The sequence below is a fragment of the Pelodiscus sinensis genome, chromosome 1, assembly GCF_052426305.1.
Source record: "Pelodiscus sinensis isolate ZL-2025 chromosome 1, ASM5242630v1, whole genome shotgun sequence".
Lineage (NCBI taxonomy): Eukaryota > Metazoa > Chordata > Testudines > Trionychidae > Pelodiscus > Pelodiscus sinensis.
Window position 1 is genome coordinate 82,702,678 of NC_143052.1, and position 27,801 is coordinate 82,730,478.

Below are 27,801 nucleotides of genomic sequence, written 5' to 3' on the forward strand. Positions count from 1 at the left end.
TCTTTTTAACACTTCCTACTTTTGTTTGCAAAAATGTTTAATTCCAATAAAAACAAATAACTTTGTCAGAGGCTTTTATTTTTAAACCAACAAAACAATGCATGTACAGTTTACAATGAGAACTTAGTTTCAGGCTTTTTAATTATTTCTTAGCCATCGTGGGTGGGATCCACTCTTGTATCTTTTTACGTGTTGTAGAGTAAGGGACATACTGCCCAGCAGTGCCACTCAGATTGAATCTGTGGTTCTCCCAAATGAATTTATGAGCAACAGGTGGATGAGTAGTTGGAGGATCTTCAGTTATACAGTGAAGCCAGCGATGCCTGAAGAGAAAAAAAAATATATATACTGGTTATTAAAAAGTTTTTATATTATCTCCTATAATTAATCCTTTTGCTTAATTGAAAGGGTTTTTCTCTGACGCTTTTTAGTATCTGGCTTTAAAACCTGAGTTCCAAAAATAAAAGCCAGATACTAAAAAGCTATTTCCAAGTACCTTCTATTAGAATTCATTTATCCATCTCTTTTTGCACATCCTTATTTCTTTTAATATAAACTAAAAATAATAAATGTTTGGTAGAAACAGCTAAACAGCATTTAAAAACAGAATTACATCATCTCCCTTTAAACCTCTACCTATGTTGTGATGCCTACAGAACTCTTGATTAAGGAGATGGGGTGCAGTGTCAGCTGCTTACTCCACAGTTGATAACTGTCTCAGTGTTCCTGGCCCACCCCCCACCTGAAACCCCACTTTAAAATTTAGATGATAATCGGTTTTGGGTAAAAGCCATCTTTTTGTTCTATGTTTGCACAATGCCTGACACAATGGGACCCTTGCCTCAAGGAAGTCAGTAGAAATAAAAACAAAGTATTTGGAGGAGATTTTACAGAGCTCAAGTATCAAAAGACTATGTACAAACTATGGTATTTGAATAACTGATTACAGTGCCATGTACAAAGCCTTCTTTATTTTTCAAGTACAGCAATAAGTAGTTTTGAGGTAACAGGATAATGATTTGATGTAAACACAACCCATCCACATAAATACTTGACTGCACAATGTGATTAGCATAAAAAAAAGACTACTTACTGTACAGCAGCGGTCTCTAACCCTTTTGGGCATTCCAAGATCTATCCTACTCATCCCCAAAGACCCGTGCCTTCTCACTCCATTTACCCTCTCTCTCTCACTCACTTTCAGTGAACGGGGGGAAGGGGGGAGGGGTTTGGATGAAGGAGGGTTTGAGGGTACAAGTTCTGAGAGGGAGTTTGGGTGTTGGAGGGGAAACATAAGTGGATAGAGGGTACTGGCTCAGAGAGAGACCAGGGCTGGTGTACGGATGCCAGAAGCGTTGTTCATTGTTGGCTCTAAGAGGACAGTCTGCTCTGGGGCAGTGGGTATGGCGTGCGAGAGGGAGTACATGAAGTGCTACCAGACCATTTGTTGTTTTTTAAATCCTACTGTTTGTATTAATAAACACAAGTGTGTTTCAGTATGGCTCCAGTGTAAATAATTGTTACCTGGCGGGGGGCCCAGTTTAATCAATTAGCTGGTTAACTGAGATTGTTCCCCATGTGCTTATGCCACTGATGCCCACCTTCTTGCACTCTAGGGCTCTCCATCACCCTGTCCTGCAGGGCCAGATCCCCTGTCTCCCTCCAGACAGCACAGAGTTAGGGTTACCATTCCCTTGCAGAGCAATACAGACACTGAACTACTTCTGCTCTGGGTGGACGCAGTTCAAGGGTTCAGCACCCAGGAAATCAATCCCCAAATGAGACGAAACACCCCCCCCCCCAAAATAAGTCTTTCTTGAATAAAACTTTTACACAGAGAAAGACTTATTTATCAGGTAAGTTCCTTTTGTTATTGAAAAATATGCACAGTGGTTGTTCCCCCGCCAGGTAACAATTATTTACACTGGAGCCAGACTGATAAACACACTTGTGTTTATTAATACAAACAGTAGGATTTAAAAAACAACAAATGGTCTGGTAGCACTTTATAGACTAACAAAACATGTAGATGGTATCAGGGGCTTTCATGGGTACAACCCACTTCTTCAGATGAATGGAGTATTAGAAGTCCAGTTCCAAAATAAATAGGAGATGAGGGAGAGAAGGAAGGGGAAAAAATGTGAATTGGAGTGTTCATGTTACATGAAGCCGATAGAGAAGGTACTAATTGTTCTTAAGCACTCATTGTTTAGTTGGTTAAGTCATTAGGATGTGGAAGGTAGATAAAGATACTAAATACAAAGAAAATGCATGGTATAGGAAGATGAAGGCCTAAAACATAAGCCCATGGTCTGAGGCCTAGCTAACAATGGACAAAACATGGCTAACAAAGCAAAGCTAAGCTGTGAACAAGAGGCAGGCCCCAGCTCACAGAACTTGGCACAAACAGGGCTGAGAGTGCAAAACACTAATTGGTAATAGGCCCAGGTGCAGAACAATAACTGGTACTGATCATAAGTGGAAAGCACATGACATCACTAGCTCATTAAAAAAAGACGTTGGTACCCATTCCTCACAGATACAGACTCAGGTTCTGGAAAGAGCCTAAAATGACAGCCTGATGGATAGAGATGATCTAATAAACCACGAGGTACAGGGTGATGGGTGATATCTAAGTAGTGTCAGAGGAGGGTAACCAATGATGCCAGCAGTGAGGTGTGACTTGTTGTACCTGTATATGAGGGGGACAGCCTTTGAATGACCTAGGGGGCAGTGGAAATTTCTCACTGAGTCATTCCATTGTGGCAAGTACATATGTGTAGTGGTTCAGTAGAGTCTACTGACAGCTATTACTGTACTTCGCTCTATAATAAACCTGGCCTGGCACCTTTGATCCTTATCTGGTTTGTGGTTTTTGGGGCCTCTCTTGGTGTCTGCTCTGGAGACTAAGTGCACAAGTTGACATGCACACATCACTGAGCACACACGTAAGCAGCCTTCTGGTTATCATCATCAACGGAGCCAGAGACCTGTGAGGACACTCCGGCAGTAAATCCTGATTGGCCCTTCCTGAATAACTACACATGGCTCATTCTAATTCACTAAGAAACTTGTTGCATCCTGATTCTTACCCTAAAGAGCTGTTTTTATTTCACACAGAATCCTCAAGTCAAAGATGATCTTGTACTCTGACTTGGATCTCCAGCCCTCTAAAGTTCCTTTTTCGTTTTAGAATGTGCTAGGCAGTTTTAAAAGCCAGCCAAAGATAAAGGACTGACAGACTCTTCCCCATGCGGGAATCTTCTGTTTGACACCCCTCTTCCCCCTTTCCATGGAAAAACACTGGCTTTAAAATAAATTCAGTACCAGGTGGTATGGTCACAAGTCTTTCTATCACCAACCACTTTATAGACCAGGGATACTTAACATGAGGCCCACGGCCCGTTTGTTTGTGGCCTACAGTGCGGTTTGGGTTTACGCGGGGCTCAACACGTGGTCTGTGGGTGGGATTGTTTGAACATGGCCTCCACTGGGAATATGCTCCACAACTGCAAGGTGTCTCCCAGGTGGGGTGAGTACTGAAAGATGCAACTGGACAGGATGGCTGGAACAGACAGGTACAGGGTATTGGTGTCAGAAGCGCCAGGGCATTGTGGGAAATCCTAGCTGTTAAGCCTGAGAAGTGCTGACTAGCTCTCACTGACCACGTTCAGGTCTGGTGCCGCAGCTTAAAGTTTAATCTTTTGTATTCATGCCCATCAGTGTGAAAGGAGCTATTTGCATATATTTGCATGTATATGCAACCACACTTAAGTTGCAGTCCTCAGCATGTGCTGAGAGTAACACTGTGGCCCCCAGGGCTCCCAACTTCCAGCTGACCCTGGGTAAATGCCGTGTGGAACCAGAGTACAGCTGTATGTGGAGTTCCGCATTCCTCCTTTGAATCCCTCCCCTCCATCTCTATCCCTCCCTTGCTGGGGCTCTTGTACATTTCAAAGGAGCAATGCAGAAGTGCCTAACGACTAGTTGAGTAGTCAGTGGAAATTCCATCAACTACTCGACTAGTCAATTAACCGATATTTAACATTCTTACCTCCCACTCTGCACAGCTAGCAGGAGGGTTGCTCCTAGGAACAGCAGCAAGAGGGAGCAAGTGGAGGAGGTGCATCTATATACACAGGCTGTGTGCGCTCTGCTCATTAGCAAGCCTGCCTTACTCAGAGAGATTGCATTCAAATAAGAGAATCTCCAGGGTCAACCAGTTGATTGATCGGTGGTGACCACTGCTGAACAGTAAGGTATGTTCTTTGCAGTGTGTAGTCTGTATACATAGTCCACTGCTGGTGATCATGTGTGTCCAGAGCACATGCATCAAGAAACTTTCTAGGTAATATACTCACCCCACAGGCACTAGGAGACCATCGTGTTCTCCTGCTCTCAGCAAGAGAATGAAGGCCTGCACCAGAACTCCAGGAGACCTCTGATGAGCCTGTCATTGAGATATGGAAATACCTGGGCACCTGTCCCTCTGAAGTAGGCTGCCTCTGCTGCCAGGCATTTCATAAATATTCTGGATGTGGCTAAGAGCCCAAATGGCAAAACTTGGTAATGATAATGATAGTCCTATTGCTAATCTTAGGAAATGTTTGGTGGTCCGGTATAACAACGTGGAAACATGCATCCTGGAGATTGAGGGTAGCATATTAGAGCTTCTGGTTTAGAGATGGGATGATGCATACCAGGGACATCAACTTGAACCTCCCTATTCCTGTCCCCAACATCTTTAAACTTGAACATCTATTTTCATACTTTGTCATAATTGTACTTATTACATTTAGAATTAACAGTCACTCTGGCAATCTTTCTGGTGTGGAATTAATGAAGTTTTGCCAGTCAGCTCTCCACTTGACCTTAATACGAAATGTTTTCTGTTCCAGTTCAAAAAAAAAAAAATCTACAGACTTCTGTCACACTGATAGTAATTAGCAACTTAGCCACTGCTATTTCTCTTCACGCAGCAGTACAAAAAGGATCACACTATGAGAGAGAGGAAAAGCAGCATTTACATAATTGACTTCATCTCCCAGTAGGGCTCTCTCATCTGTGGGGCATGCTTCTCAGCCAAGAGTCTGTCTTTTTGGTCAAACTGATTTTAGGACTTAATTTTAAATATACCAGCTAGATTTTAATGTATCCTATTAAAGATACATTTTTAGCAAAATTAGTTAGGACTTGTCTAAAATGTCAGAAGCTTATTCTTAACTAAAGAGTCCAAATGGAGATAAGAAATTGCGATAGGAATAAATGTTGGCTAGGTTTGACTGGAAAATTCTTTAAATTTCCAGTAAATGTACAATAAACAGTATCCTCATTTCTAAATGTAATTGTTATTTGAATACAAAACTGAAGGGGAAATGAATTTTATTTTTAAAAATAAAACAATATTAGGCTATTACTTGTCATTGTTTATTTTAAATGCAGAAACTGGTTCTTAAGGAAAAAACACCCACTTAAACGTTATACTGCTGTCTGAAAGTTCTGTATGCTCAAAAGTTAACTGACACCTATTACCAGGGCTCGCCGCTGCTCGGCGAGCCCCACTCGCCAGCCGCGTGGTTCTGTGCATGCACAGATTGCTCTGCGCTGGCTCTTCTGGGGTGTAATCTACTCGCCATGGACGAGTAGATTACATTTTTTGTCGAGCCCTGCCTATTATTACTATAGCCATCAGAGAAAAAGCCTTTTTTCCTAGTTTGTGAATTTTATATGGCCACTGCCAAGCTCTGGGTTCAAAGCAGTCAAGTTGGGGGTTAAAGCTATAAAGAACAGGTATAAGGGTTGAAGCTGACCGCAGGATTGGGACGAGGCTGAGGGCTGTGCTGAAACAGACTAGAGACAAGTCATGGGTCAGAACCAAGATCACAGTCTGAAGACTAGCCAAATCAGGATTTGTCAGGATCAAAATGCATGTCAATCTGAGGGGTCAGCAGCAGGATGAAAGGCTGGAGGAGATCAATAACAGAGTTAGCACATGGTTCGAGTAAGGCATGAGTAACATTGAACAAATTCTGGGCAAGGCTAGGGCAGGAACTGGCTCAACAGCAAGCTGGAAGCCTAGGGAGTTTAATACTAGTCAGCAAGACTAACTTGCAGCTCTGGTAGGGTCAGAGAAATACCAGTGCCAAAGACTCATCTAATCCAGACCCTTCCCAGGGATAGGTTAGTGCATGCCTGAAAGGTGAGTCACTGCAGGTTCTGTTGGAGAACATAAGAACGGTCATAAGAGATCAGATCAAAGGTCCATCTAGCCCAGTATCCTGTCTCTTGGTAGTGGCCAATGCCGGCTGCTCCAGAGGGAAAAAATAGAACAGGCAATCAACAAGGTATCCATCCCATATTGCTCATTCCCAGCTTCCGGAAAACAGGCTACGGACAATGTCCTGGCCCTTCCTGGCGAATAGCCATTGACGCACCTATTCTCCATGGACAAAGCTAGTTCTTTTTAGAACCCTGTTATAGTCTTGGCCTTCACAATATCAAGTCATGGCACCTACTGAGGTTCTGGGGGAATGGGCAGGCGCAAGCCCATCTATATCTAATGATTGCTTCCCACGACCTAAGAGGAGGAGTTACAGGACCCAGGTCTTACATAAATTCAGGAGACAACAAATAAGAACACAGGAATGGAAGTGAAAGTCACAGGGTCAAAAGGAGGAACCCAGAGGAGACCACCAAGCAGAGAACTCCGGACAGAACCCACTGTACTCTGAAGACATCCATGCAGCCAGCAGACACAGCCCAAAGGAACTCTGCCTGGAGATGTGACTTCAGGGAGAATCAGAAACAGACCTGTCACAGAGCACCTCCCCATCCAATTTCCTTGGCTAGCAGCAGGAGGAAGTTGATGAGGTAATCTTGTGACTTTGTGAGGTCATGGATGGGGTGTGCATGGATCAGGAGGGGTAGGGAGAAGTGCAGCCGGAACCGGAGGTGATGTTTCTGGAGGAGTTGGAAAAGGGACTGCAGCCTGGTGCACCCAATGTAGATATGGAGCAAGTGTTTGGAGAAGATTGTGAGCTGTGCTCACAGCTTTGTGAAGGAGCCACAACTTATATTCATGGTAGGCAGCTAAGTGAGTAGCCCTGATATTGCTGCATGTTTGCTTCACTCCTTTAAGCAAACTTTGATTTGCTGGTTATCTGTATAGTGAATTTGTTTCTGCCTAGAAGAAAGCACTCTCAGTAACATCAACAAGGAAGCTGAACAGAACACACAGTTTAAAGGATACTTTTCAGAAAGTAGGAATTTTTGAAGTTAGTCAACTTACAGTTTTATAAACAGTAGGATAAACAAGCAAGGTGCTGAATTTCATTTAGTTTTTTCCTTCTGCCATATTTCACTTATATGAACTTTTGGACATAGTTAATTAGCTGGTATGGAATAAAATACCACATTGTCATTTCAGCATTTTATCATGAACAGATAAAGAGGGGAAGAAAAACAAACAAAAAGGACTCCTCCATTCTTTCTGGAATCACAAGCAAAATAATTGTGCCCAGGTATGGCAGATCATCAACGTATGTCACAGGAAAGATGCTATTAGGGTTTCATCTGTTAGATCTTCAGTATCAGTACCTTTCAGAATATTTTATATTTTCATTTTTTCAACAAACTAAGCTTTTCAGCTCTGCTTACCATGGTAAGTGTACAGTCATCTTAGAAGTCATGCTAATTTTAACCTAATATGATGAGTAATAACCCATATTTTTCACTTTATTTACTTTTTGTATCTAATAGTCATTTTCCCTTCTTTTTTTGGGGGGGGGGGGAGAACAACAGCTTTTTGGGAGTTTTGCATAGCCACATGTGAAAAAGTGATCCATTTTTGTTAAGCGTTTAAAGATATTAGAACCAAACACTAGCTTTCCTTTGAAACCTATACACAACTCCAAAATGACACACCATTTTGTTTATGGAGGACTAATTTTGTTGTCTCAAGTACGGCTTTTACTTCAATGATATCCCTTAGGCTAATCTGTGGAAAAAGTGGATAGGAACCCACCTTGTGTATTTTGACAGACCTGTCCTCAGCAGTCCTCTCGTAATCTTTTGAAACACAAAAGTTTTGCATACTCTGTTCCCAGAAGCTCAAGGAAAGAGCTTTAGGAACTACTATGGATAAGATGAATTTAAGGACTCTGTACCTCAGGAGTAGACAGACTTTTGTGCAAACTGTTTCCTGATTGATTTTCTATAGGAAGCTATATAAAAGGACCCAGAAATGACTGATTACTTTAAACCTGCATTTAAAATTGATAAGTTATACGGGGAGAGAAATACCGGAGGGCAAACAGAAGCTTTTGAAAAATTAAGTCAGCTCCCTGAAACATACTAAAGATAAGCAGTATAGAGCAGAGCACTCTGGGGCTAATCAAGTCTCTAGTCCAGGGGTGGGGAACCTCAAGCTCGGGGACCGAATACAGCGCCTGGCTTGTCTGGATCTGGCCTTCTAAGGCTCAGGGCCCACCCCTGCATTGGGGAGCCTGTGCTGGCACTGCTGCCCCCCTCACTACCCCACTACAGGGCTGGAGCATCAGTGGGGAATGTCTTTCTCCTCAGTCCAGGGCCAGATCAGTGAGTTCTTGTGGATTTTTTTTCCCCCTTCTCATTTGTATACAGACCCCAACTGATTTTTTCATGGGTCAGTGGCCCATGAGCCAAAAAAAGTTCCCCACCCGTGCTCTAGACCTCTATTTTTTAGATGAATGATGGTTGACAAACAGATTCTAATTTGAGGAGCTAAAAATAGTCAGGATTCCCCCAAATCAGGTAACACTTACCTGCTTTTAAATTGTAAATATTAAAAATGAAAGACAGTACAAACTGAAGCCACAGGAAATTAAAGCCAAGTATGCAACATACAAGTGATCAAACAGGAATTAAAACTACGTAACACCATAGCTAATATAGAATTTGTAACTGCAAAGCTGAAATACCACCTGCAATGGTTCCAAAGATCATGCCATTTTTTCCTCAAGAAATTAAATAAAATTAACAATGGTGGGGCATTTAATGCATTTCTGCATTAAGATAAAAGACAAGCTAGTTGCTTACTAAAGCCAATATGTGAATCATTTACAGTACATTAATAAAGCTGAATTATTGTAATGGAGAGCAAATCAGGGCCTTGCCGTAATTTTTGACTACCATGTAAGGGGGTAAAAGATCATCTTCAATTGCTCGGTTTTTTTGTACAATTATAGGAGAAAACAAAGAAATGAAACTAATGCCGGAGTCATTTTTGGTAGGGTTACTTAATGACAACTTCTGTCTGCATTAACTTCTTATTCTCACAGTGTTTCCATTTTCCTTTCACTTCTGTTGTGCTGGCACAAGATACTACTCTATTGTAGAGTAATAGGGTGGTAACCATGACAGTTAATAAGTCTGCAAAAGGGTCAGATTCAGTCAAAGTATGTAGTTTACTGTGGACTTGTGAATAGGAATTGCAGAGTTTCATCCATTCGGGGGGTGGGGGGGATCTTATTTTGACATCTCCCGCATTCCTTGCTTTATTATTTTTGGGAAGACACCAGCCACAACAGTTTTACAGGAAAGTAGCAACTCCTCATTTTTCTGAAGTGAGAGTTTCATTAGAAGTTTGAGGAGTTGGAATAAGAGTACAGATAGGCTCATACTGAAGGTATTTTACAAAGAATTAATCCAGGGGCAAGGGGAGAGAGAGAGAGTGGGAAAAAAGGAGGTAGCTAAAGGGTCTTTGAGATGTGAGGTCCCTACTTAGAGTCCAAACATTGTGGTGCTTATGGCCACCATGTATCAGAGCAATTTTACAGCAGTGTTTGTTGACCCATACGTGTACTGTGTACCACCCTTGTGTCTACAGCAGGGTTGTCAATTTTTGATGGGGGGCCATGCCAAGATTCTGCACTTCTCCAGATCCAGAGGAGCCAGTCAAAGTGGCTCAGGCACCTGATGATGTTGCCCCATGGAAAGTTTCCTTTAGAACTCTACTGAGAACATCCCATTAGGTGATGGCCCTGAGGCCAATTCGGGATACACTGTAGGGAATATATCTTCTGGCTAGCCTGCAAACACTTAGAATCCCTTGCAGGAACTGGAACATGTTGCGAAGGAAAGGGGAAGTATAGTCCTCCCTACTCTCAATGCTGCTGCCACGATCATCATCAGGAAAAAAAGAAGCATAAAGGAAAATGAAGACAATGACTACTGTGACTGGAGATGGAGACACCACATCTATTGGTGGGAGGAAGGCATTGAGCGCTGCTAAACAGACCTTTATGGAGCTGTGGAAGAAACCTAATGTTTTGAGATGGAGGCAGTAGTCCATATGATAGGAATGGATATAGTGCCAAGTAAGTATTGGTGTCAGTGAGCCCAGGTGGTGAATCTTTTCCATTTTGCTTGATAATGTCCCCTTGTGGAGGCTTGCTTGCTTTGCATGAGGATATTACACACTGGGAAGAAATATGCCATGTTTATGTGCAAGCCTCGTCCACATACAAAGCTGAGAGACAGAGCAGACCCAGGGAGAGGAAAGGGTGGATGGAGGTGCAGGGGTGGCAGTGCAAGTTTTATATAGAGAAATACGGAGGGGCATTTGTGCTGAGAGAATGACAAAAGCCCTCTGTGAAAACCCTGGGGGCCTGCTGTTGTGCTGAAGGGGAGGTCATGCAACTGGTAATAGGAGCTTTCTACTGAGAAGGGAAGGAATTTCCTGTGAAGTTTATATTAGCGTTGAAGCAGGCATCTTTCCTGTCAAGAGCTGCAAACCAAGAGCTGCAAACCAAGCTTCTGAAGAAGAGAGACAGGATAACCAAGAGGAACGTCACTGTTTGGAATTTAAATTTCCTGATGAATCTGTTGAGTAGTCTAAAGTCTGGAATAGGACAGTATCCATGTTCCTAGTAGGGGGGGGAGGGAGAACCAGCTCAATGGTGCCTTTGACAAGAAAAGTGCTTCTTGTTGGAGGAGGCTGTGATAGGAAGAGTCATCCTGGGAAGGAGAGGACTTCTATGGAGTACCCTGATGGATAATCTCCAGTATCTAATGGTGCATGGTAATCATGCCCCAATTACGGGCAAACAAGGCAAAATGACCCCAAAGATTATATCAGCAGTAAGGGAGAGGTATGAGGAAGTTCACAATTCCCAATCCACGAGTCAAATTCACTGCTTAGACTGGAGTTGCAGAAGAGTTTAATAGGCAGAAGATGATTAATGGGGTTGTTGGATCACTGATAGTAGCAGGACGGCTCCTGAAGGGCATGGGTAGTAAGGTGGATGGGGGCGTGAGAATGGCAGTGGAAGCATGGCTGCTGGTGGCAGTGCCCCAGGGCTGGGGTATAACTGCCAAAATTAATATAGCACTACTTGATAGAGCAACTGAGAGCATACTAGAAAAGGTACAATGCCAAGAATCTCCCATTAAAATGGAAGTACTGAGCTTTAGCAGCTAAACACCAATAAGACTTAAGGTCTTCTGGTGATTTGCAGAAAGCGATTTCAGAACTCATTAAAGAAATCAAACAACCAACTGATATTTACACACTTTTTAAAAAATAAGTTAGATATACCAATTAACATTCAGACATGCCCGTATATTTAAATAAGAAAAACCAACCCATCTAAATGAAACAATTGAAATCACATTTTGAAATGAATCAAATGTGTGCCTAGCCTGTTTTTCTTAATTGATCCTTTTCTGGAATGTATTTAGACTATTTTAGTTTTATCATACTTTGCTGGTACAACTGTGATAATCGGATGTGCCTGTTAGTTGATTAGTCAAATTAGTTGATTAATCCCACGGAGATAATTTAGATTAGCATCAGAATCACAATTTTGGATTTCATTACAGTTTACACCAGTGGTCCCCCAACACGGTGCTCACGGGTGCCATGGCGCCTGCCGGGGCATTTATGTGTGCCCGCCGAATCATCTGGGCCAGCCCCGCCCCAGGCGCGCGGTGCGTGGGTGGCGCCGGCCCCGGGCGCAGGGCACATGGGCGGCGCCGGCCCCGGCACATGTGAGGTATTGGCCCCGGGGCACGTAGGTGGCCCCGCCCCCGAGTGCATGCATGGCCCCGCCCCCAGACGCCCGGCAGCCCCTAAAGGGAACCACTGGCTTATGCAGACTTGTAATACATGAAAAGAATCAAATCTTTTGTACAACTGAAGTATAAAATTCATATAAATATCATGCAAGTAGTCAAACATTAAATAAATATATGCATTACATGGAAGGAAAAGTGTACACATTTAAGCTAAATATGCTGACAGTAGCTGAACTGCAAATATATTGCTCTATCACATCAGCAGCTAAGTTCAGAAAATATCATTGGTCATCCAAGACAAGATCATGCTGCCTGTATCTAGGAAGAGAGATGTGTTGACATTAAAGCAAAATGCAGGACAATGTAGCACTTTAAAGACTAACAAGATGGTTTATTAGATGATGAGCTTTCGTGGGCCAGACCCACTTCCTCAGATCAAATAGTGGAAGAAAGTAGTCACAACCATATATACCAAAGGATACAATTTAAAAAAATGAACAAATATGAAAAGGACAAATCACATTGCAGAACAGAAGGAGGATGCGGGGGGTGGGAAGGGGGAGGAAGGAAGGTAAGTGTCTGTGAATTGCTGATATTAAAGGTAGGGAGAGTGGGATGTTTGTGAGTTAATGGTATTACAGGTGATAATTGGGGAAACTGTCTTGATAATGGGTGAGAAAGTTCAAAGACTTGTTAAGTCCTTGTTGGTAAGTGTCGAATTTTAACATGAATGACAGTTCAGAGGATTCCCTTTCAAGTGCAGATGTAAAAGGTCTTTGTAGCAGAATGCAGGTGGCTAAGTCATTTAGAGAGTGTCCTTTCTGGTTAAAGTGGCAAGAAACTGTTTTCTCTTTGTGATCTTGTCTAATATCTGTTTTGTGGGCATTAATCCTTTGGCGAAGTGTCTGAGATGTTTGTCCAATGTACATAGCAGACGGACACTTTCGGCACATGATAGCGTAGATTATATTTCTGGATGCGCAGGAATATGTGTTCTTGATCTTATAACTCACTTGGTTAGGTCCAATAATGGTATCAGCAGAATGAATATGTGGACAAAGCTGGCAACGGGGTTTGTTGCAAGGGAAGGTACCAGGGTTGGTATTAGTGTGGTATGTCCTGTGGTGGTTGGTAAGAATCATCTTGAGGTTAGGTGGTTGTCTATAGGAGACTATGGGTCTGTCTCCCAGAGCCTCTGAGTATGGTATCCTGTTCCAATATAGGCTGTAGTTTCTTGATAATGTGTAGGACAGGTTTAAGTTGGGGGTTGTAGGTGATGACAAGTGGTGTTCTATTGTTGGTTTTCTTGGGTCTGTCTTGAAGTAGATGGTTTCTAGGTATTCGTCTGGCTCTTTCAATTTGCTTTTTTGTTTCTCTGGGTGGGTAGTTGAGATTTATAAATGCTTGGTAGAGATCCTGAAGCTTCTGGTCTCTGTCAGTGGGGTTAGAGCAGATGCGGTTGTATCGAAGGGCTTGGCTATAGACGATGGATCGTGTGGTGTGTTCTGGATGGGAGCTGGATGCATGTAGGTAACTGTATGAGTCAGTGGGTTTTCTGTAGAGAGTGGTGTCTAATTTTCCATTGTTGATTTGTACGGTGGTGTCCAGGAAGTGGATCTCTCGTGTAGAATGGTCCAGGCTGAGGTTGATGGTGGGGTGTAGGTTGTTGAAATCTCTGTGGAATATCTCCAGTGTTTCTTGGCCATGTGTCCAGATCATAAAGATGTCATCGATGTACCGTAGGTAGAGGAGGGGTGAAAGGGGACGGGAGTTGAGGAAACGTTGTTCTAGGTCAGCCATAAAGATGTTAGCATACTGTGGGGCCATGCGTGTACCCATGGCTGTGCCGCTGATCTGGAGGTATAAGTTGTTCTCAAACCGGAAATAATTGTGGGTGAGAACAAAGTTACATAGGTCTGCTATCAGGTTGGCAGTAGTGTCCTCTGGGATAGTGTTTCTAATTGCTTGTAATTGCGTGTTGACATTAGGCAGCAATACACTATGGTGTACTTTTTTGCCTAGAGAGCCTCATCCTCCCTGACTAAATTGACCTTGTTATCTCTAGCCTTACTCTTGATTGGAACTCTTTTCTTATGCCTGTATATTTATACCTACCTCTGGAATTTCCACCACATGCATCTGACAAACTGGGTCTTTGCCTATGAAAGCTTATGCTCCAATACATCTGTTAGTCTATAAGGTGTCACAGGACTCCTTGTCATTCTTGCAGATTCAGACTAACACGGCCTACAGAAGATGCAATCTGTACTTGCCTAAAGAGGATGCAATCTCAGCTAATGAAAAGGCAATTGGAGTGACAAGGAGCAACACACTGACTTGGGATGAAGGAGATGTAAAGCCTAAAAAACACAGAAAGATTATTTCTACACCCCCAAAAAATATTGCACATGCTAATTAGGTCTATGGATAAGGAAACTACTAAGCATAATACAGTAAAACTCCATTAATCTGGCATCCAATGCTCTGGGACCATCAGGAACCCGGAAGTGCTGGGGCAGCCGGACAGGCTTCCCCCATTCAGCTGCTGCTGAAACTGACCAGCAGTGGCTGAATCAGGGACACCTGGGGCAGAGCCTGACTATCGTAAGGGGGGTTATGAAGGGTCTGGGGTGGCATCCCCTCCCACCCCACTCCAGAACCCTCATAGCCCCCCCTTCTAATAGTCCGGCATATCTGACAATCCGGCACCCTCTGGGTCCTAAAGGTGCCGGATTATCGGAAGTTTACATAGGATTGCCTAATACAGTAATGACAAAAATTCATACATAAAGAGACACTTAAAAAGTATTTTCTCTTACTACCTTTTCCAGAAATATAGAGCTCTATATTTCAACTAGTTCAGCACACCAAATTATGCCCTCAATTGAAAGTGAATTTTTTTTGTAAAAATTAAAGCATTAAAATTATGAGTGAAGTTAGTGATTGTGAAAAAGTGAATTTTTTTTGTAAAAATTAAAGCATTAAAATTATGAGTGAAGTTAGTGATTGTGAAAAAGTGAGCAACAGATGGCACAGACTTCAAACCAGTTTGGTATCAGCATGTAGTCACGAAAATTCCCTACACAGCTCAGCCACTACATTTTAGTACTGGTCTGCAATTTTCTAGTTACTCACTCAGAAGCATCTCTTTCAACAGAGACTGACAGTCATGTCTAATTAATTATGCAGTGTTTTTTGTGTGAAATGCACAAATGGGGACTGGGACAAGACTATCAAATTCATTTTCTTCTGATCCATTACCTAAGCAATTATGCAATCTAGCCCTCTGGCACAAAAAGTTCTCATTTCAGAGCAGATTTAATATAAGTATAAAAGTTCAAAGCTGCTGTACCAATACAAGTTCCACCTGAAATGGGAAGTTTCAGAGCATATATCACAGAGGAAACTAAGACATTTATACCTGTACGTCCATTGGAAACAATTACTAGAATAAATTTGTTTTCAGGTTTCTCTAATAGGAATCCATAAAGAACAACATGTTCGGTTCTGGCTGTCGTAACGAACCTTGGTGTCATCTCATTTTATTTCATCCAGATGTCATCTCATTTTATTCAAGACTACTGGTTGAACCTCACTAGTCCAGCATCCTCAGGATCTGACCGGTGATAAACCAGAGAATTTGCCGAACCACAGGAGGTCAATATTGTCTAGCCGCATTACCAACACTTCTACTGCTTACTGGGCTCTTTAAAGACATTTAGGCGTAAATCAGAACTAAACAACAGCACAGATCACTGAGAGCCAGGACTCATAACTGTAAACAAACTTTATGAAACTGCAGAAAACTTGGCCACATCATAAAAAGTGGACATTTGGCTAACTAAAATTATGCCAGACCATGGATGTTGCCAGAACAGAGAGTTTCAACCTGTACAAACATTGGTTCTTTGTACTCTTTAATATGTGGAAAACAATACAGGCGACCCCTGTCTTGCAACGCGATTGGTTCCTCGGAAAGCGTGGCAAGTCAGGGGCGTCGTAATTCGAACCCTCACTGACAATAGGAGTCGTGAGCTGTCGTAAATGCTGGCCAAGGACACAAGTAGGAGGTTTTCAGCGCCTTCCACATTTTAAAAAAATAGTTGTAAGTGTGTATGTGGGGGGTTTGTCACAACTCAGGCGGTTGCAACTCAGGGGTTTCCTGTATGCATTATTTCAGTACTGAAGTAATAAGAAAAACAAAAAGTCATGTAAGCACGTAAGGATGACTCCTCTCAGACAGATGACACTGAAAAGGTAAGAAAGCTGAATATTTGAGAGGAAAGAGCACCACACATCTGGTGGTACAATTATATAGGAGAGATTGCTAGAGAAGGGAAAACCTATATTCCAGACTAGTTCTCATAACATCTATTTTTGCTCTGCTGCAAGTGAAATAGATGAAGTATAACACAGAGCAGTACTATCACTCCCAGAAAACTCAGCAATGAATTTTCTCAGTCCTGTTCTCCTGGCAAGTCTCACCATATCACTATGGTCAAGGGCACTACTGAGCCCACAGTGAACAAACTTAGCTTTAGTTTCTCCTTCCTTGCACAGCTGCTTATAAGGTCTATTTAGTGAGAATAAAGATGACTACCATTGGGAATGCCAGTTCAGACACAGCACTGCTGGGTTAAGGCCAGTCCGGTGCTAGTTCAGACCTGGGGATTACAGGGATTGACAGGCAATGCAAAGATTTGACCCAAATAATATTTTCTGAGAACTGTATTTCCCAGTAGGAGAATAGAGCCCCGATCCCGCATTGTCATCTGCAAGAGCAGTTTTCCTTACGTAGGCCATGATTCTGTATTGTGCTCTATGTAGAATCAGCAATCATTTCATAAGAACAGCCACACTGGGTCAGACCAAAGGTCCATATAGTCCAGTATCCTGTCTGCTGATAGTGGCCAATACCAGATGCCTCAGAGCTAATCCTCATGTGATCCCTCCCGTCACCCACCTCCAGAGAAACAGAGGCTAGGGATATCATTGCTACCCATCCTGGCTAATAGCCATTGATGGAACTAACCTCCGTGAATCAGTCTGGCTCTTTTTTGAACCCTGTTAAAGTTCTAGCCTTCACTGCATCCTCTGGCAAGGAGTTCCACAGGTTAATTGTGCTCTCAGTGAAGACAAACTTCCTTTTGTTTGTTTTAAACCTGCTGACTATTAATTTCATTTGGTGACCCCTACTTCTTATATTGTGGAAGTAAATAACTTTTCCTTATTCACTTTTTCCATACCAGTCATGATTTTATAGACCTCTATCATATCACCCCAGTCTCCTCTTTTCTAAGCTGAAGAGTCCAAGTCTTTCTAATCTCTCTTCATATGGGACTCATTCCAAACCCCTAATAATTTTTGCTGCCCTTTTCTGAATATTTCACTTAATATGAGGCAGTGAACTGATGACTGGAGGCATAATGCCTTAAGTAGCAAGGGCAGAGCTTCAGAATCCTCTCTTTTTTCCCCTTTGGGGAGGAAAGTGGAAGAGAGTCTTCAACAAAGCTGCCTTCAGAACCAAAAGGATTAGTACACCCAACAATGTAAAATGCACACCAGTAAATAGACAAATGAGAAATACCAAAATTTGTGCTAGCAGTAAAGAATTTATTAAACAGGATTACCAAGAGCGGCCAAGAACTGATTTATGCACTGACAAAAACCACACCTTTGGGCCCATTTTTCAAACCAACTATAGGATTTGTAAGAGAAGACTTCAACATGCAGAAAAATGCTCATATTTGCAAATCCTTAAAAAAAAATCTTCCATTTATGAAGTAGCTGATCAGAAATGTCTCAGTTTGTAGACTGAATGACGTATCCTGAAATGTTGATTTAACTATTTTGTATTAAATGCAAAACCCTACATTAGTACAGTACTGTGCAATGTTATGGTGAAAATTTGCATTTTGAGACTTGTGTTAAGGTTCCAATACAAATATTAACTCAAAACACACTGGGCATAATAAGGTAAGCATACAAGTTAAACACAGTCACTAGTATTTTAAAATACTTCATACATACTGACTGAATTAATATTGCTTATTTGAACTTTCACTTTTCCCAACTTTGCATTTTCCAATTTGCACACACATAAATGCAAGCATTTACACAGTGCAGATAACTCTTCTTAAATGTTACTTTAAGATGGAAGAAAAGTTGTGTCACTACGTTTTCCATTACTTCAGTAAAGGTATAAAGCTGTATTTGTGGACATAACCATTTACACAAAACTCAAATCATGCTGGAACACTCCAGATCAGTGTTCTGGTATTTTGGGAGAGAGCTAGAATGGCACCCTGGCACTTTTGCTAGTCCTGGTCCAGGCAGTTCCTTTACCTTACCAGCTACAGAACATTCTCTGAGCTGTTAGGTGATCAGGACGGACCGGGGCGCTCAGTGGCAAGAAAACGGAGGGCACCAGGGATACTGGAGCCAGGACAATACAGGTGAGAGAGGGCTGGAGCCATAATGAGCCTGGGGCAGAGATGGAGCTAGACAGCAGAGTTCCCAGCATGGAGATAAGGTTTAAAACTTAAGTTATTTGCCTGGAGGCCCCAAAGAGTAGTAGGGTCCATGTTGTGTTACGTGCTTTACAGAGTGAAAAGAGCCATTCTTGCCCACTGACTGTCAGTTCAAGAAGGCATTTAACAAGTTAGTCCCTGCACTGTTGAGGCCTCTCACATGGGCAACTTCATGTACCTTAGCCAACTCCCCCATCCCCTCCAGAATTCAATGTTCTGTATGGGCTCCAGGGTCTGCCTTTATGGAGCAGTTTGGTGGATTGGGGCTTGAAGGCAGGTCTCAGTATGCCCACTTGCACTATTGACTAGGAATGTCAGGTAGTGTGTAATTGCATCAAATTTTAGTGGTTACACAACTATTCCATAGTCCCCAGGGATGGACTGGCATCCAATGCGCCCCCAACCCTACTCCCAGGGAGCCCCTCCCTGCCAACCCATACTACCACCTCTCTATCGGGGCAGCAATGTGGGGTGGCAGGCAGGAGACGGACCACAAGGGGAGCCAGTTTAAAAAAAAGCTCCCCACACACACTGGGTCTGCCTGCTGCCTCTGTATCAGAGGCAGAAGTGTGTGGTGGCATCAGCCCCTGTCCCTGGGGGCCCAAATTCCCCACTGACAGAGGCTGATCTGTGGCAGCTGCCCCTGTTCATGGTGGGCCCAGGCTCGCCGCAGTCAGAGGCTGCTCCATGGGATGTTGGAGCAGTCTGTCTGTGGAGAGCTCAGACCCCCTGTGGAGAGTGATTGCTTGCCGTGGCAAGCTCAGGCCCACTGCAGAGAAGCTGCTTTAAGGCGCTCTCCTGCCCTCTCCCCACTGCTGCCTCCGATAGAGGCTCCACACATGTACCAGCTCCCGCGCCGCCCCTCCTTGCTACCTGTGATACAGAGGCAGCAAGGGAGGGGAATGTGTGTAGTCAACAGGCTTGGAAGCCTGGGCTTATCGATTAATCGTGCAGCCCTTTACACTGACATCCCTACTGTTAACTCTGTGTCACTTTCAGTTATCACTAGTTATTTCAATTTTAATCACATGTGCCTCATGATAATCCTTGTTCTCACAGGCACCATAACCTTGCTTGTTTGGGGATCCATAATTCTGGAGGGGTAAGACAACTGGAGACATGGCTGAGTGCATGGACAGCCTTTTTCTAAAGAAACATTTCCCTTGAAACTCAGTGCCACTCCCTTTGTGCTCTGAAACCCATAAACTATGTTATTTTCTAACAATAAAAATCTAGCCAGAAGGACTTTCAGCCTCTACAGGAAGGCAGAGTCCAGGACAACTATGCTGTCTTGAGGTAAGGTTTATCTCCATCGGCTTTCTAAGAATTTATGTAGAATAAATTGCAACATGTAATCACATGACACAAAATTAAAATTAAACTAGTTAGTTTACCATTCTGGTGGCACCATGCTTCCATCCACGTCCCAGAACGTATTTTTGCCATTCATTTCTGTAGTATAGTCAACCCATCTATGTCGACCTTAAATTTGACAAACACCGAATTATAATTTTTCCAAAATAAAAAAAGATTATAGTTAAAAACTCAATAGCACACAACTCCAATTCATCAGAGACAGTATTCTGCTCAGTGGCATCACTGCTTTTTACAAAGCACAGCATATGCACAGATGAGTTCTAGACTAACTTGAAGTGTCATGATAGATATGGACACCGCAATTGGAGTTTCACACAAAGATAAAAGTTCATTTCTGATAGAGTATGGTATAAATTTTTCTCTTATTCCTTCAGGTTTCCCATGCCAATAAATAGCATAGTCCTTCTCCCTTATAAAGCCTGTGTCTGAGAACCCGGTTTCTGAAGGAGCTGTAGTATCAATTAGGGATGTAAAAAGTCATTTATAAAAAGTTAACTGAGTGACTACTAAAAAAAACCTTAGCTTAGCAGTTACATGTGCTGTGGGCTCTGCAGTATAAAGCATAGCCCTTCGTACTGCACGGAGCATGTGGTGAGCACTCCCACTGCCCTCAGATCTGCATGTAGCATGGAGTGTGGCACGCTGGCAGCAATTCAAAGGGGCCCGGGGCGCCAGCTTCCGCCGCTGCAGCAGTGACTGGGAGCTCCGGGCCCCTTTGAATTGCCAGGCCCTGGAGCAACTGACTCCTTTGCCTCACCCCTATTGGCAGAAGTAAAATGCAGGACTATGTAGCACTTTAAAGACTAACAAGATGGTTTATTAGATGATGAGCTTTCGTGGGCCAGACCCACTTCCTCAGATCAAATAGTGGAAGAAAATAGTCACAACCATATATATGGACTGCCTCTGTGGGTCCTCAGTGCTTCCACTCCCTGTAGAAGGCCACAACATCTAGGCTGCAGCATTGCTATCTGCTGCTATCTTTGTGCCAGCAAGTTTGCAGGTTACAGCCAGCAAAGGCATAGCCAAGCGCTTTCTTCCCTGGCTGCAGCTCCACAAACTGGTCATCCATTTATTGGCAACTGCTAGATAATGGCATCCCCTACATCTCCTGTGACATTCAAAAAGGGAACCCAGCCACCATGAAAATAAGCTACTTACTGCTTTTTTTGGTGGTGGGGAGTGTCTCAGTAGAACAATGGGATAGAATTATGAGGAAAGCGAGTGGGGCATATGATCCCATTCTTGTGGGCCTCCTGAGACCAGAGAGCCAGTCTTCTCCAAAACCCTTAGGGAGCTCATCAAAAACCACTCAACTTCTAAAACCCTCAGTATGCAAAAGTCCTAAAACCCCCTATTTTGGCTTCTTTTGGGAAGAAGATCCTACCAAGGCTGTGCGTGGGAAGACAATCAGACTACTTGCAATCAAGGAAGCTCCTTAAACCTCTTGGGTATTTAAGAGACTGATGCTTGCAAAAACTGGTTAAAGCGACTGGGACTTTTCAGTTTAGAAAAGAGGAGACTGAGGGGGGATATGATAGAGGTTTATAAAATCATGAGTGGTGTGGAGAGGGCTGATAAAGAAAAGTTATTTATTAGTTCCCTAAATAGAAGAACTAGAGGACACCAAATGAAATTAATGGGGAGCAGATTTAAAACTAATAAAAAAAGTTCTTCTTCACACAGCGTGTAGTCAACCTGTGGAACTCCTTGCCAGAGGAGGCTGTGAAGGCTAGGACTATAACAGAGTTTAAAGAGAAGCTAGATAATTTCATGGAGGTTAGGTCCATAAAAGGCTATTAGCCAGGGGATAAAATGGTGTCCTTGGCCTCTGTCTGTCAGAGGCTGGAGAGGGATGGCAGGAGACAAATCGCTTGATCATTGTCTTCGGTCCACCCTCTCTGGAGCACCTGGTGCTGGCCACTGTCAGTAGACAGGATACTGGGCTAGATGGACCTTTGGTCTGACCCAGTACGGCCGTTCTTATGCCCCTCCCTCCCACAAGCCTCCTAAAGTAAAACATTTCCCTAATGAGTCTTAGGTAAGTGGAACCCTAACTCCTACGCCTCTAGCTTCCCTTCTTAGAATGGGTTCAAAGAGGTATGCAAGCACCTAGATCTGCTTGGTGGTGGTGAGAGAGAAAGAGACAGGGTAGCATCCTGCTGTGTGTCATGAGAGCCATGCCAGGGCACTGCAGGTATGTCTGAGCACCTCTTCTTTAAGGCAAGCAGCTGCAGCAGCCTGGGAGGCAGCTGGGAAGGGTAAGGAAGGAGAGGAGAGAATTTACCCTCCGGATTTAGCTCCTCAGGGTCACCTTGGTCACAGTGTCTTTTTTGCAACTACAACCTATAAGCTGTTTGTCTTGGTGTTGACCCTCTGAGTTTATTGGGGTTAGCAGCAGGAAGGCAGGAGGCTGGGTGACTGAGGGAGGAGGGGCAGCAGGACACACAGTGTTATTCTGCAGGGAAAGTTTTTATATTTATCGTGAGAAAAATTTTTAATGGGAATGCTGTATTTAATGGTAAATTCCCACTAACAAGACATGAAATGTTCCCAGTTAAGATTAAATAAGAACTCTAACCAATTTAAAACAGAAATTCACTATTAAGGTACTCCAATTAGCTTAAATCTGCCCATTATGATAAATTAGTAAGAGTGGACCCTAAAACACATACAAATCATGTGTAAGGAAACCTTACAATATATTTCATTTCCATTTCACCAGCAAAATCTAAATAAACTATATGAAGTTACTAGGATATTCAGTTTAACAAGCTTACCAAAAAAATACCGTTTGTCTTCATAGTATTTATTTCCATATTTGTCAACACCTACTAGGGCACCAGTTTTCAAATCGTTGACCCTGTGAATTCCCAAGACACAGGCATTTCAGTTAGAAGGAATTACAAATAACACTGTCTTCTTAGAACAAAGTAAAATTACAATTAAGTGAATTTAGAACGTGCATTTATATAATACCTTTAAAATCGAAGGAACCCAAAGCACATCAACACCACAAACTGATGCTTCACAGGATCTAGCCTGTAGTCTATTTCATGAGTAGTCTTTAACCATAGAAAGAGTCCCACTGACTTCCTTAGGAAGAGTCAAAATTAAGTTTTTTTGTGGGACTGGTTCCCTATTGAGATTTTTCTTTACTCTCTATTATAATGTAGCGAACTCTGACGCAATGCAACCATTACACAGCAAAAAAGGAATACTACAAAACATTTAAGAGGACATGAGAAATACTGTATCTATCTGAAGTTGTAAGGATTGTAGGAGAGTCTAAATATATCAAAGACACCAGGGTTCAAGTTCCATGTCTTCTGAAAGAAACCATGGGATTTTTAATGTCTGTGACTGGCAGAGATGTTGATTTCAATTCTCATCAAGTACAGTACACAGTACTTAAGTGAATGCAGGACTTGCATATTACTCAGATCAAAATAAAAAATAGGGATGTTAGCAAACTTATTTTTGTAAACATGTAAATGTTCCCTAAGTCACGGGATTCTGTCCCAAGAGAGCTAAATAGACAAAGCACAAGACTTGAGAGGAGCACTCAAGAGACCAGAGAAGAGTCAGGTATAAAGCTAGCCTTCTAGCCGTGACACTAGCTACCGTCTGGAAAGAGGCATTTTCTCCTGTTGTATTTCATGGACAGCTTCTGCTTACCACAAAAACTGTATTCCTTTCTATAGCATCTGGAAGGAGCCAGGTTTATAAAAGTCAACTTCCTTCAAACAACTCCGAATAACTTCAATTTTCCATAAAGTTTCTGGACATTAGGGCACAATGACCCACTATGGCAGCTAGAAATGACAGGGCAATAAGTAGGGCATCATGACCTGCATCAGAAGAGGGGACAGTCTGATGCTTTCCCACTCTTTAGGTGTATCAGGAAATCCCTCTACTATGCCTCCCCAGAATGCAAAGGAGGGATGTATATCTATAGCCTGACAGAATCTATCCACAGCTTAGGGTTGTTTTAAAAAAATACTTTACAATATGATTCTTGACTTGATTAGGACTGCTACCCTTCCTCCCTGAAGGAGGAAGGCTTCCCTTTGTGGTGGTGATGTGTATACAAATCTAGAGGAAACAACATGTCTGTTGCCTAGTCTTTGCTGCACTGATCTGCCCTGCTGTGCACAGTGAAGGAGAGCAGGGGAAATGGTGCCAATCTTATTTTTCATTTATTTCACCTTTTTAAATCTGTCCCTATAATTGTGCTTCAAAGGGAGAGCAAAATTAGCTCAGAGATTAGAAATATTTTCACACCTATGGTTAGCAATCTTGTCCTCAAAGAAGATGGGTTTATTAGCCTCCCTTTCCCCACTTGGATATTCTTAACTTGGGGCTCAAGAATGAGCTCCACAGACAGTCTATCCCCCTCTATAGCATGGGATTCACTTGGGCCAGACAGGCCTGTTTCCTCTGGCAGTCCTAGTCTACTATATGAATAGGGACCCCAGTGAAGAAAGGGGGCCCCTTGTAGTGGTGGGTGCAGGAGGGAGCAATGCCCAAAGAGGCCTTATTGCAACACTCTTTGGTTTTATCAGCATCCCACTGGCCTGGAATGGCAAACTGCGTTAGACAATTGCCTAATTCAAACAGTGCTGAAGCCAATATGGGAATTCTTTGTTAAGACAAGGTATACTAAAGAGGAATTGTTCATAGAACTAAAAATAGCTTGGGTACCAGTGATCATGAGTTACATTTATAACGCGTACACAGAATCAAGTACAGATTTGAAACATATATACTTGATGCTTTAGCAGGGCCAGTTTCACAAAGCTGAAAATGATTATCAGCCAAACACTTGGAAGAACGAGTCACTTGTAAGGAAGAATTTAATCAGAAAAATGCAAATGATAATTAGGAATCATTTAGGAACACCTTACTAAATGCTCAAAAAGGCACAATCCCATAACCGAGGAAAGAAGGCTGTGTTGATTTAGGGTAGTGTGATGATGTGGCCAAAAAAGCTATGCAGTTCTGGATTGCATAAACAAGAAAACCTCCAGTAGGAGCAGAGTGCTTATTTCACCTCCACATTAGGCACTGGTGCCAATGCTGCTGGGATATATTATGGCTCGTTCTGGTGCCCAGAAATCAAGAAGGATATACATAAATTGGAGAGGGTTCAAATAAGTGTAAGAAAAAAAATTAAAGATCAGAAAACCTGCTTGTGATAAATAAATGAGCTCTAAGTCTAACTTAACAAAAAAAGGTTAAGATATGACTTTATTACAGTCTATAAGTATCTTAATGGGGACCAAATATTTAATAATTGACTCTTCAACCTAGCAGACAAAGGTGTAACATGATCCAATGGCCAGAGGTTGACTAGACAAATTTAGGTTGGAAATAGGATGTACATTTTTAACATGGACAGTAATTAATTATTGGGACAATTTACTAAGGGACACGATAGACTCTCCATCACAACAAACCCGAGCCATTCTTTTTAGGTGACAAATCTGAGGTTTTATTAGAGGAGGTTTTGGAACTAATAAACTGAACAATATCAAGTCACCTGGACTAGATGGCATTCACCCAAGAGTTCTGAAATAACTCAAATGTGAAATTGCAGAACTAACAACTTTGGTTTCTAACCTATCCTTTAAATCAGCTTCTGTAACAAATGACTTGACAACCAAACAATGTTAAGAATCAATTAAAAAGGGATAGAAAATAAAAACAAAGACTATCTTATTGCCTCTATATAAATCCATGGTACGCTCACATCTTGAATACTGCAAGGAGATGTGGTCTCTTCATCTAATACTGAGAGAGAGAGGGAGAGAGACAGACATTGGAAAAAGTTCAGAAAAGAGCAACAAAAATTATTAGGGGTTTGGAATGGCTGCCACATGATGAGAGATTAATAAAACTGTGACTTTTCAGCATAGAAAAGAAGAGACTAAGGAGAGATATGATAGAGATCTATAAAATCATGACCAGTATGGAGAAAGTAAATAAGGAAAAGTTATTTACTTGCTCCTATAACACAAGAACCAAATGAAATTAAGAGGTAGCAGATTTAAAACAACAAAAAAAAGGAAGTATTTCTTCACACACCACAAGTCAACCCATGGAACTCCTTGCCAGAGGATGTTGTAAAGATCAAGACTTTAACAATGCTCAAGAAATAGATACATTCATGGATGATATGCTCATCAATGGCTATTAGCTAGGTTGTGCAGAAATAGTGTCCCTAGCCTGTTTGTCAGAAACTGGGAACAGATGACAGGAGATGGATCGCTTGAACCTGTTCTGTTCATTCTCTCTAGGGTACCTGGGATTGGCCCCTATTAGAACATAGGATACTGGGCTAGATGTACCTTTTGTGTGACCCAGTATAGCCACTCTCATGTTCTTTATGTAACAATTTTTAAATCAAGATAGATAAGATCTTTTAGAAAAACATCCTAAGAATTATTTTGAGGAAGTTCTATAGCCTGCGTTATATAGTAGGTCAGACTACATCTTCATAATGGTTCCTTCTGACGTTGGGCTCTATAACTGCTGTTGGAAAGGATCTTGAGTGGTAATCTAGTCCAGTGTTTCTCAACCTCTTTTTATAAAGTACCCCCTTATAATTTTTTTTAAGTACCCGCAGCATCTAATTTTTAGAAACACATTTTTTTCCCTTCTACCACTGCAACACATTTGTTTAAACAACTTAATCATAGCTGGGCGGGCCATGAAATTTTTGGGTTTAAAAATACAAGAACAAAACACCATAAAACTTAAGACAAAAATTCAGCTTTGTCCAAATTTCAGTTGTGTTGACGTCCCTTCCCCCCCCCCCAAAACTTTTCTCAGGTTCCTCTACCACTGGCTGAGTCCTCACCTAGTCCAGTCCCTTGCACTCAAGGCAGGACTGAGTATTACTTATACTGTAACAAATTAAGAGAGTTACAAGTCTCCTCATCTTGTATCAGGAAAACACTGAACGCTCACCACTAATTTTAGTCCATTTATATGATCCAAACCAGGTTCTTATGAGTATACTTGTATTACTTGAAATAATGCAAAATATTTCAAGAAAGCAATAGCTTGAAAGAAATTTCTTCAGTAAGAAAGGCTCTTGGGACTGATTCCCACTAAAAACAACAGTAACAAGCAAATACTAATAAACCACATCAGGCCTTTTAGCGAAGGGTCTCTCAGCCCTCCGCGGACCATCAAACAAGACTGGACACACTCTGAGAGCGGCATGATCGCAGTTACCTCTCTCACTGCCTAGCAAATCTACCGGCGGCCGGTGCCGCGGGGCCGAGCAAGTCGTTGCCGATACTTGTTTCCACCCGAGAGCAGAGCAGCGTCCCGCCGCAGCCTGACGCCAAAGGGAGTCAGCCCCAAGCCCGGCGCCCCCCAGAGCTGGGCCAGCCCGCGCGCCTGGGCAGCCGAGGTCGGGGCTCCCTGTCCCAAGGTCACGGCCGATCCCGGGAGGGGGGGGGGTGTCGCCAGCCGGGCCCAGGCGCGCGGGGAGGCGGGACGCTCCGTACCTGAGCAGCTGCCAGAAGGCGCCGCGGAGGCCGCCGTGGCCCCCGAGCTGCTGCAGCGCGCGGCGCAGCACCCGCACGTACTCCGCCATCTTGGCGGCCGGGCGCCCCCGCAACCGGCACATCCGGGCAACCTGCTTTCCGCCGCGGGCCCACAGCGCCGCCTGTCGCGCGACTTCACGTCCCCGCCCCCTGCCCTGAGCGCCCCGGCCCGTTAACTAGCGGCCCGGCTCGGGCTACGGCGGGTCTCCTAGGACTTGCCGCCCCTCGGGCGCCCTCTCCCTGTCCCGACGTTGTTTCACCGGGCGGCCCTTAGGAACGAG

The 27,801-nt window shown here is 42.9% G+C and overlaps 1 protein-coding gene across 1 annotated transcript; it reads right to left on the bottom strand.

Annotated features, from left to right (window-relative positions):
* Positions 1-57: 57 nt before the first annotated feature.
* Positions 58-27,661, bottom strand: NDUFA12 (NADH:ubiquinone oxidoreductase subunit A12). The gene is made up of 4 exons (XM_075933476.2): positions 27,482-27,661; positions 22,742-22,824; positions 19,979-20,066; positions 58-323 (listed from the first exon to the last, which is right to left on the bottom strand). Exons 1-4 carry the CDS (start codon positions 27,601-27,603, stop codon positions 143-145), a joined length of 474 nt encoding a protein of 157 aa, XP_075789591.1. The 5' UTR covers positions 27,604-27,661; the 3' UTR covers positions 58-142.
* Between the last annotated feature and the right edge of the window lie 140 nt (positions 27,662-27,801).